The sequence below is a fragment of the Lasiosphaeria miniovina genome (genome assembly GCF_030549165.1).
Source record: "Lasiosphaeria miniovina strain SMH2392-1A chromosome Unknown B0T26scaffold_8, whole genome shotgun sequence".
NCBI lineage: Eukaryota > Fungi > Ascomycota > Sordariomycetes > Sordariales > Lasiosphaeriaceae > Lasiosphaeria > Lasiosphaeria miniovina.
The window spans coordinates 1,155,740-1,166,920 of record NW_026848227.1 but is presented as its reverse complement, the minus strand read 5'-3'; the positions used below and the strand labels follow the sequence as shown (position 1 = coordinate 1,166,920).

Here is an 11,181-nt window from a genome sequence, read left to right as displayed (position 1 = left end):
CGCGAGCTCCCCTACCTTGTCCTGTAGAAGTATTCGCTGCTAGCACTTGATCTCGGTTGTGGACTTTTCAAATCTTCCTCCACAAGACAACTTCGCTAAGGCAGACAAGTTTGCCGAGTAAAGTTTTCTGCTAAAAGTTTACAAGTTTTTACTGAGTAGTGCTAAGTGGTATATGAGTAGCACAAGTCTTTTGCTAAGTAGGAGATAAGTTTTTTACTAAATATGAGTTTTTACCGAGTAGCACAAAGTTGTGCTAAGCAGTATATAAGTTGTTTGCTGAACACAAGTTCCCCGCCAAGGCAAGCGCGGTGTAAGAGAAGGCAGGTACGCCTGATCAAGGTGGTCACGATGGAGGGAACAAGAGGGCGAGCAATGACTGGCATTAGTAAAAGACTTCAATTTGGCCCTCGCAAAGGAAGGTGGGCGAGGGCCACTATTTATATACATAGTTGGTGTCACAACCAGGGCAAGGCATTGAGGTTAACTCAGTCCATTGGGTGCTATCGACGAAGATTCTTATTACAAACCACTCGACTGTCAGGGTCGTCTGTCTGTAAGGGAGCACGGGCTCCACAGAATGCTGGGGTTGGTAATTATAAAGATAGAACAAAGGGCAAGCTCCTTCCGCACGGGTAATACAGTCAAATCGGAATGCCACTCAAAGTGTATGAGTGCAGTGAATGTGTATTGCTTGCTTGAAGAACCAAGCAAGAACTATCTGAGACCGTGGCTACGGTCGTCGTATATATCTATCTAAGGCGGACCAATCAGAGTTCCTGACTCACATGCTCAGTCGTGCTCAGTTCCTAGACGCACTGATCCCTACTGAGCTCCCCGCTCAGTGCGCTCAGTGGGTCTCCGGCACTGAGCCTACTGAGCTCCCCGCTTAGTGCGCTCAGTGGCTCTCGGCAATGGCCCCACTGAGCACTCCCTCATTGGGTGCATCTTTAAGCGAGAGCCCCCCACCTTAAATGCTGTTCCAGCCAATCCACAGAAGGCGGGCAACGCCCTCTGCACCTTTGAACCAGGATCGTAACAATTCTAAACTAAGGAGGGAAAGAAGGAAAAGTCCAACAACGCGTCGTGTGCGCGCGAACCAGCTTGCATCTATCAGTGGGGTAGGTGGGGCCTCGAGGAGGCTTCTGATAGGCCCGTGGGTTCTGGGCGGCTCTGGCTGCTTGAGGGCCAGTTTGTTGGACGGGTCCTCACAGTTATAGCCGTATAAGGCCTCGAACGGGCTTACCCCGATGGTCACGTGTATGCTATTGTTATACGCGAAATCTGCCTTATGGAGTAATGGCGCCGTATGTGGCCTCGTGTTGTGATCCTTTTGGTAGTTATAGAAAGCGTCGAGGTTGAACTTTTCGAAAGAGGTAAAATGGCTAATTAGAAAAAGTAGAAAAAGTGGAGTACTGGTGGTGTGATTTTTGTGATTGGAAGAAGAAAATGTGGGGCGATTTTTGTGATTGGAGGAAGAAAATGCGGATACTGGTGGTCCGATTTTTGTGATTAGACAACAAAAAGAAAAAGTAGGTACTGGTGGCCCGATTTTTTTAATTAGTCGAGACTGATGTGAATGATGGCCCGATCTTGTGATTAGATGGCAGATTGGTGGCTCTTGTGAATTGCAAGACTGAAGATGGCATACAAAGGGAGCACGACAGCCAGACAAGCCGCAACAACCGCACGCGTGCAGCCACCACGATGCCACGCCCAAAGCAGCCCCGCACCGGTTGTGCCTACCCGCCCCATGTCAGAAGGAGCTGCATCTAAGCCACATATAGGCGCAGGTGGCGCACATGCTAGACCGTTTACAGCCTGAACTGTGTCAGCCGAATGCCGCATAACTATGGTATTCAGGTTATGCCCACCTTTCTGAACCTTCCGAATACAAGCACTTTTTGCCCTCAATTGATGCAGCGTTGTTTGTGACAATTAATAGTCTGAATACGCGCAACGCAGCCGAATTGCGCCCTCAATCGCTACAACGCTCACAGCACTACAAGAGTGAAGCTAGACACATTCTAGACACATTCCAACATACCCGCATCGAACCTACCGTCCTGCGCGACCGTCAAATCCGGCGCTTTACCCCGCTCAATGAAACACGCGCAAAAAAAAAAAAAACCTCACCATGTCAACAGACACATTCTTCGCCGGCCCCAGAGACTGGCCAGACTGGCCGCGTCATTCAGGTCCAAGGCTAGGGACCTAATCATCTGGGAATTCGTGGACCATGCTCAACAGCCGCCGCTGCTGCCGCCGGTCAGGCCTACGGCCCCGGTCATCACCGACTACTCCGATACAGTACCGCCGGTTCAACACGCACGACAGCTCACGGTAGCGAACCGTGCCGTGTTCAATGACGATTACCGCCGCTACGAACTTGATCCCATCATCAAGGTTAAAGCCATGCGGACACACGCCGGGCTCCCGGCATTCCTTTGGCTCTGAATTGTTCACGCAGCCGTTTACCTCTACAACCGGACTCCAAGGCAGGGCACAAACTAGAAGTCCCCGTACGAAGCCTTATACACCTACATCGCTGTACAAGACGGCATTCCGGGCTCGGCACGCCTTCCGCACCAGGCTCACCTCAGAGCATACGGCTGCAAGGTGTTCGCGATGACAAGGGATGCCAAGAAAAAGAAAAAAAGAGGCAGAAGCTGGACCCGAGAGCATGAATCGGTTACCTAGTTAGGTACCGATCTAGCCACATATATGAGGTATGGGTACCACATATCAACGAGGTAATATATACCCGTGATGTGTTGTTCAACGAGGAGCTTTTCTTCGATGGAAATAAGGAGACCCTGAAGGATGACTCCTTTGCATAACAATGGAGGAATTTGAAGTATGGCTTCGCACCGCGCATATAGAGAGCGTGCTGCACTCACAAGACAGGGAAGCAGAGAGCCCTCAAGGCGAAGACAAAGAGCTCACTGAGCCCGGCGCACAGTTGCACGATGATGATGAGGCTGAGGATGTTATTTACGTTAGCGGGTCCGGGGTAGATGACTCTCAGGACCAGCTGCAGGCCGGTCAAGACTACCCGCCGGACCCGGCCGCTCAAGAAGAGAGCCTGCCGGGCGAGTGCGTGCCCGCCAGGACTGATCACCCTGACACGGAAAAGCCGCACTCGTACCTTACGCCCGTAAGCACACCACCTCCCGCCGCAGCACTAGCCGCCGGGTCATTCGGTGACCTCCCTGACGAAGGAATAAGGGGGTTAGTAGGCCCTCGCCTCTCTTCTCAGGACCAACAGTGGGACATTTACCACCCCCAACAAAGCTGGGAGGCAACTTTCATAGCAGGGCGCCTCGCCGGGAGCATCGGCACGGTGAACGGGAAGCCCATCACAAAGGCACAAGTGCGGAAGCTCATAAGCCGGGACCGTGCCGAGCGCCCCGAAGCTCAGGGACCGGTAATGCCGGGCCTGAGAAAGAGCCCAAATGGGCTCTACCATAGGAAAGACCTTCCGCCCCTCCAAAGACCCCGGCTGACTTGAAAAACCATCTAATGGCTAAAATGCTTCGTGAAGGTCAGGACCTGCACCTTCAAGGGCATAGCCTGCTATTACACCAAGAAAGGGGTGATTATCTTTTTCTATGTTGACGATATTGTTGTGGCGTACCGGAAGAGCTCTAAGCCAGCCGTTGATCTCCTCATTCGTGAGCTGACGAGCGTATACTCTCTGCAAGGCAAGGAGGCATTGAAGTGGTTCCTAGGGATTGAAGTTATTCGGGACCAGAAGAATCGCTTAATATGGCTCTCGCGGGCAGACTTTATTGCTAAGCTAACCAAGCTGCTCACTAATCGGAAGGTCCGGCTGACTGATCGGTCCAAGAAGGCACTACAGGTGCCTATGAAGCTGAAAGAATGGCATCCTTTTGAAGGAGATGCATCACCAAGCGAGAGGCAGTTATTCCAGCGATGTACCGGGTCCCTGTTGTATGTCGCCGTCATCACACGACTAGACATTGCCTTCCTAGTATTACGATTAACACGCTTCAACCAAAATCCCGGACCAGAGCACCAAGAAGCAGCAGACGAAGTCATTGAGTACTTACTCGGCACCTCACACTACGCCTTACAGCTCAGGGGTGGTGATGCCCTCGAACTATGGTCAGACGCTCCCTTCGGAGACAACACCTTAGACCAGAAGAGCTCATAAGGTTACGCCATCAAGCTGTTTGGCGGCATCGTAGCCTAGCGAGCAAATAAGCAGGACACTGTCACCACATCAACAACTGAGGCAGAGCTGCTCGCGCTTGCTCAGGTCACCAAGGAAGGTCTTTTACTGAGCCGATTACTCACCGAGCTAGGCATCACGTTTGACGACCCGGTCCTACAAGTGTGGTGTGACAACATGCAGATATTACAAACCACTCGACTGTTTAGGTCGTCTGTCTGTAAGGAAGCACGGGCTCCACAGGATGCTGGGGCTGGTAATTATGAAGATAAGAACAAAGGGCAAGCTCCTATCGCACGGTAATACAGTCAAATTGGAATGCTACTCAAAGTGTATGAGTGCAGTGAATGTGTATTGCTTGCTTAAAGAACCAAGCAAGAACTATCTAAGACCGTGGCTACGGCCGTCGTATAAATCTATCTAAGGTGGGCCAATTAGGGCGTTGCTCTGTTGCTCTCATTGTGGGGACACAGCACATTGCTCTGTTCTCCACACGACAGAGCAACTGTGGGTCCATCTGCTCTGTTCTCTACACGACAGAGTAACTGTGGGTCCACCTGCTCTGTTCTATACACGACAGAGCAACTGTGGGTCTATCTGCTCTTCGTCGACGAGATTGGCCGGGGCGGGTCCCGCCGCCCCTGCCCCGCCTTCAAACCAGTACAGATAGAGATTCGTGACACAAAGACGTCGCGAAGTTACAGACGAAGCTACGGCACGTTGACATTCACAACCACTGGCTTCGTAAGGCAGTTGGAAGCCAAAAGATCAGGGTTGAGCATGTCCCTACCGCAGATATAATCGCCGACGACCTGACAAAAGCCCTCGGGGGTGACAAGTTTAAGGCATTCAGGGGACAGGTCGGGATTGTTGACATGGCCCATAGGTTACACGGTTGTGAGGCAAGAGTGATCACCATGACCGACTTGCAGGAAATTCAGGCACAAGTTGAATAGTTGGAGATAGAAGAAAAGGGAGGCGAACTGATATCTAGAGGACATCAACACCAAGAAATCATCACCACTCCTCATTCGGGCATTTTTAGGACTTCAGGTCTAGCCTAATAGGCAGACCTGGGGGGATGTTACGTAATAATGTCTTCCTGACCGAATTTGGCCATGGCCACCAGCTTTGAAACCAACAACGCTTCCAACAAGGCCGAAACGATGATGGGCCCAAATAAAGGCCTTGAGGCTTACATTGTGGCCGAAATATTCGTCTTCTGTTCAAGGGATAAATAAGGCATTCTTTTCCTCTTTTTGTTTCTCTGCAGAACTTAGATCAGAACGAATATGCACACTTCAATTTATTCTGCTTTGTGCGCAACACATGCTTCGTAGCTGCCCCTCCTTAGTCGAGTTATCCCGTCTTGATCGATGCAATGCCCGTCTATCTACAGGTCTCGTATCCGAAGCCGAGCGTTAGGCAGATAGCGTCCTCCACAACGGGCTCGACCTTCTCTCTCAGCTGGAGGCTCCACTGCACCGGCGAGACAACTTGAGACCCTCTAGATACCTATACGTAGCTCAGGGCGGCGTACGGAGGAGCTGCACTAAATGTGTAGGCGAAATCCCTAGGGCGGGGCTAATGTACACGTGCCCAGCCATGCGCAGGGTAACCCCGCTACACAAAACCTGCCGTGAGCATGCATGTTAGCAGCGTGTTGCGTTGGGGCTTAGAGTCGACGTCTTCCTGCCCTTCACCTAGAACAAAAGTCCAACTGCCAGTGCCAAGTTCTGTAGCCATACTGAGGCAACACCAAACTTGTAGAGTCCAACTTTCAGGGCGAAATTCCACAGTGGTAGTCTTGTTTTTTTTTCTACGAGAAGAAAAGCAACATGATGCAATAACAGCAAAGTATTGGCCCGCTGGACCTGAGATTTCTTGTCTATCTGCTTTCTGCGACTGCCCTTCTCTTTACCTTACCAACTGCCTTACTGTTCAGTCCAGTCCAACGCGAGGGTTGCTAATGAAGTACGATTCCAAGCTATTGTCATAATGACAACTCAACTATAGAACGACTAGACTTCACTCGTAGTTGCTCCTCGAGCTCAATATCTGATCGCCTACTTCTCGTCGTCGACCAAAATGTCAGTTTCTCCGCGTCCCGCTTTGACAAGAGTAGGTAGGCTGTTCAGGTCCCAAAAACTCCAAGAGACAAAGAGAGCGGAGGTGGTATTCTTGCGTGGGAACAAAGTCCTCTCCTTGTCTCTCTCACAATGCGGCTGGATGCTTAGGCCGACTGCTTTGCCAGCACATCAAGCTCCTTCATCACGTCCACCTTGGTCTTAATCTTCTTCACTTGCGTGTCCTCGAGCTTCTCGCCGGACGCATAACGCATTTCCAAATCTTTGATTGCGCGCATCTTCTTCTGAAGGCCCCTAATCTTCTTGGCATTAGCACTCTGGTTGGCCGCCGTAGCAGGGTCAACCACTTGGACAACAGGCGAAACCAGTGCGATAGGAGTAACGAAAACAGGTGAGTCCGGTGCAATACGAGTAACAGGAGCACTACCCTATTCGTTTAGTGGGCTCGACCGCGGCGGCGCAGCCCCTTTCTTTGCCTTCTTGTTGCGCTTCTTCTTATTCTTAAGCGCAGTCTTGGATAAGCCCTCGTCTTCCTCCATCGCGGCTCCCTCAGCTCCTAGAATTCGACGGCGCAGACGTCCAAATCCGCTAGGTCCGACCGATAAGGTGCCGTTGCCGACAATGTAGGCCGCACCACCCTCGTCCTCACGCTTAAAGTGCAGCGGTGTCACGGTACCCCGTGCGCCAGGGGGCCGGTAGACACCCGCCGGCTTAGACGGTGTCTTGACCGTGTCCAAGTACGCTAGGGCCGAGGCATGGGGAGCTGGCACGGGATGCAGAGCATCTCCGCTCGGCAGACTCTCGAGCGGCGCGGGCCGCCACATGACGTTGTACAACTCGACCATCTCTTGGTTGTACATGATGCCGCCAGTTACATGCCAGAGCTTCACGCCATTGTCGACACGGAGGCGTGGAGAAGTGGTGGCTGTCAGGATGTAACGGCTGTCCGGACTCCAGGTGCACACGCTGGGGTTCCCGCTCTCGATTGTCGTCACCTTGCGGTGGTCCTTTTCGAGATCATAGACATCGATCTGACCAGCCAAGTTGCCAAAGCCGGCGACAAGGACGAACTGGCCAGTAGGCGAGAAGATCAGAGTATTGCGGGGCGCGAGGGAGAAAGAATGCGTAACCACGGCGCGGTGGTTGAAGAGCGTCGTCTTGGCAGGTGTAAACCCGTAAGTCACGGCGAATTCTTTCGAGTTCGGAGACCAAGCGACATCGTGGATGGGGCCCTCCTTATCCAGGATTACGCGGGCATCGAAGGAACCATTGACGCTCAGCAGGTACATATTTGTCTCGCCATAGTAGCTTTTGTTAGACTTGTCTACCTCTATCTGGGCAAGCACAATGAGGTTTGTGCCGAGCGCGTTCCATTTAAGCTGGACCTTGTCGCCCCTAGAGAATGTCTTCTGGGAAATCGGGGTAGCGAATTGCGGCATATTGAAGACCTTCACTCCGGCGAGTTGGCCCTTAACTCCGGCGGGTTGATCCTGCAGAACAAGAGCGTTAGTTTACGGTAATGGAACAAGAAATTGTGCGAGTCTTACTTTGCGCTCGGGCACGAAAACAGCAACATTCTGGTTCATTCCGGGGGCGATAGCAAAGTCGGTCACGCCTTCGGCGCGCAGCTTGTTCCAGACGGTAGTCAGGTCGTCGCCTTGGTAGAACTGGACTTGATTGGTCACGAGACGGGCGCAGAACTGCTCGTCGGCCGTGTACTGCAGATTCCAGTTGGTCATGGACTTTTGGACGAATTTGCCAATGGGTTGCTTTTCGGCACCCTCCTCGACATGTTCAATGACACGCCAGATCAAGAGGTTCTTGGTGGCGTCCCCGTTCTCGTCCATGGCAGAGCGCTCCCAGGTGCTCAAGTACGAGCCGCGGGGCGAGAAGCTGAGATCGTAAACGGTCGGGATCGGCAGCGAGGTCAGCACATGACCGACCGAGGCGTCGACAATCGACACGCCCTCATCAGAGGCGTAGGCAAAGTATCGGCCGCATGGCGAGTAGACACAGCACCGGAGGTTTCCTCCAGGCTTGTCGAACCCAGGGAGGTCTTCGTAGACAGGCGCGGCATCGAAGACGCCGATGGCCTTCTGGGTTCGGTAGGCAAACTGCAACGGACTGGCCATGACGAATCAAAGTCACAAATGGTCGCGATGACAGAGTGTATCGAAGTTTCTTTTTTTTTTCTTGTTTCCTAAATGTTTTCGCCGCGGGGTCGAGCTCGTCGCTTGTCTCCTTTTAGATGCTAAAGATTGTTGCAGAAGCGTGAGCTCGTCGCGATCTGCTTAGGCTGAGGATAGTTGGTTCTTGGCCGATAGCACGTGGTAAGCCGGAGCGTGCTTGCGTGCTGTCTGACTTTGGAGACGCGGGCTTTGACGTGCGTCGGATGATAAAGAGGCCGTGGCTGGGATGCGACGAATAAAACCGACCAACAGAAACGGAAACGATAAAAAGAAGAGAAGCACCCTGAAAGAAAGATTGGCAGGGCGTTGCGTGTGGTGACGGGCCGGGCTGCGAGGGGGACGGGGTGAGGGAGAGGGCGAGAAAGAAGAGAAAAGATGCAGTCGTGTCAGGTCCCACAATGTTGTGATTTTATTTTGAGAAAGTCTACATTCGTCCGTTCAGACCGTAGTGTACAAAACGTTACATACGCGCTAGGACTCCCCCATAAAAGCCGCTGGCTTAACCCATGTTATTGCTTACGTAATAGGCCCAAAAATGCAATAAAAACCTGCCCTGCTCGGGCACCCTCAAGATCGAGGCTCATCGTCACTCCCTTGGCGGTTTAGGCGGTTGACGATGCCTTCATCATCCTCGTCAAGATCGGCATCTTCCTCGCCCTCGGTACTGCCGTTTCTAGCCTTAGGGACTGGTTGGCCAAGTTGAGCCAAATATACTACAGTTACCTGCGCAGCGGCCTTTCTATCCCACTTCCGTTTAATATATAAGATCACATTCTCACTGATGTGGAGAATACAAATCTAGGCATTGGCTTCAGGGTAAATACGTGCCACGGTGTTTTTTATCGCTTTGTCGAAGTCTGTCAAGGTAATGGTAGGCTTTGTCACGACCAGGGCAAGGCATTGAGGTGAACTCAGTCCATTGGGTGCTATCGACGAAGATTCTAAACTGAGGAGGGAAAGAAGGAAAAGTCCAACAACGCGTCGCGTGCTCGCGAATAAGTTTTCATCTATCAGTGGGGTAGGTGGGGCCTCAAGGAGGCTTCTGATAGGCCCGGGGGTTCTGGGCGGTTCTGGCTGCTTGAGGGCCAGTTTGGTGGACGGGTCCTCACAGGCTTTCCGGCTCTAATTTCCTCACGATGAGCATTAACCTTATAAGCCAGTTAAAGCCCGCTTTGCGTTCATTATTAATCAATCCGAAGGCGCAACTAAAGACTTTGCTAAAGTGGTTGAGGCTGACGAAGTAGAAGAAGGCGAGACCTTTATTGTTTTAATCACCAGGTACCGGTACTAGAAACAACAGGGCGCGCTGCACGCCGAAAGCTGGTGGTTCAAGTCATGCTTATTTTGTCTATGTATATCTAGAAGAAAGAGGTAGCGGTAGGCTACTTATATGGAATCTGGGACCCCTGCGCCTCCAACACCGCCTGTGTGGCTAGAATGCGCGTTGTTTCAACACTAGCTATCTTTTATTTTGAGGCCGGGAACGCGTAAGGCTGGAAAACGCGTAAAAGGCTACTAACTATACCTTTTGGTACACTGCTTCTACTCGGGCCTCCCTTACCGAGAGACCCATCTTTCCATACGGACCGTGACGCTGTTATGCTCGATGAATCGCTCCAAGGCCCAGTTCGGCGAGGCCTTTGTCAGGACATCGGCGAGGTTGTCGTCGCCGTGGATCCATCTGACTTCGTGCAGTTCCCTACGTTCGTAGGACTGCCGCAGGGCAATGATGTCGATCATCAGCCTTTTCTCTTTCGTTGTCCCTAGCTTGAGGAGGCATTTGTACAGCGAGGACGAGTCTATATAGACAACGGTAGGAATTGAAGGTAGGTTGAGGTTTGTTGCTATGACCTGGATTGTGGTGTATTGTCATAACCTGGATCGTGGAGGCTAGTGCGTAAGCCATAGCTACTCTGGCTACCATGCCGTAAATTTCGGAAGCGAGTATACTACGTGTGACCCGCTTACTCTTGGTGCCAGAGAAATAGATGAGGTTACCACAAATGGTAAATTGAGCATCTATCGTGGTCTCGTTGGCTAGAATAATGAAGAAGCCGAGTTGTGAGGTGAGGCCACGGTTGTTAGCGAAGGAGCCGTTGACAAAGATAAAGACCTTTGCTTTAGTCAGGTCTAGAGGGATGAATACCAGCCCTCGGTCCTGGTTGTTGATCTGCCACTCAATTCGTTTGTTGAGAGCCTTGAAGTTATGTGGCGTAGGGTCTTGGTGCTGCGCTGCGGCTGATAGGTCGAAGCAGGCTTCAGGTTGACAGATGGAAGCGAAATATGCGCCGCAGGCTCGCTGCTCGACGTACTGTTGTGTGGCGTTCACGGCGGTGCGGTTAATTATCTGTAGCCGTATGGCCTGACCTTTCTGCCATAGTGTGATTGTACCGGCAGCAAGCGTAGCGATCCCTCCGTTGAATGTCAGTGGTGTTTCGGAAGTCAGGACCTGCTTGGCCTGTGCGTTGAATGCGGCCCTGTTTAGCTCCTCTTCTTCAAGGCTGCAAAAGGACTCGGTTGATAGGCTGATTGTATTGTTGGTCTGCATTCCGATGCAGGCAAATTCCGGTTTTTTGTGCTAGAAATCAACAAGCAGGGGTCATACGTAGATATCCTCATATAGAGCCTCTCTAAGTGATGCCTATGGTAGGTAGCCCACCAGTGGGTTCCTGATCATCGTAGCGAAGTCGTAGTCTCGCTCGCAGAGTTGCTC

The 11,181-nt window shown here is 51.9% G+C and overlaps 2 protein-coding genes across 2 annotated transcripts; one reads left to right on the top strand and one right to left on the bottom strand.

Moving 5' to 3' along the window:
- Positions 1–2,839: 2,839 nt before the first annotated feature.
- On the top strand, positions 2,840–3,508 carry B0T26DRAFT_680965 (uncharacterized protein; the record flags this gene model as incomplete). The annotated part of the gene is made up of 2 exons (XM_060440577.1): positions 2,840–3,154; positions 3,266–3,508. The coding sequence occupies 2 exons, from the start codon at positions 2,840–2,842 to the stop codon at positions 3,506–3,508; spliced, it is 558 nt and encodes a 185-aa protein (XP_060290120.1).
- Positions 3,509–6,425: 2,917 nt separating this feature from the next.
- Positions 6,426–8,411, bottom strand: B0T26DRAFT_657458 (eukaryotic translation initiation factor eIF2A-domain-containing protein; the record flags this gene model as incomplete). The annotated part of the gene is made up of 3 exons (XM_060438787.1): positions 6,426–6,702; positions 6,730–7,748; positions 7,827–8,411. 3 exons carry the CDS (start codon positions 8,409–8,411, stop codon positions 6,426–6,428), a joined length of 1,881 nt encoding a protein of 626 aa, XP_060290119.1.
- Between the last annotated feature and the right edge of the window lie 2,770 nt (positions 8,412–11,181).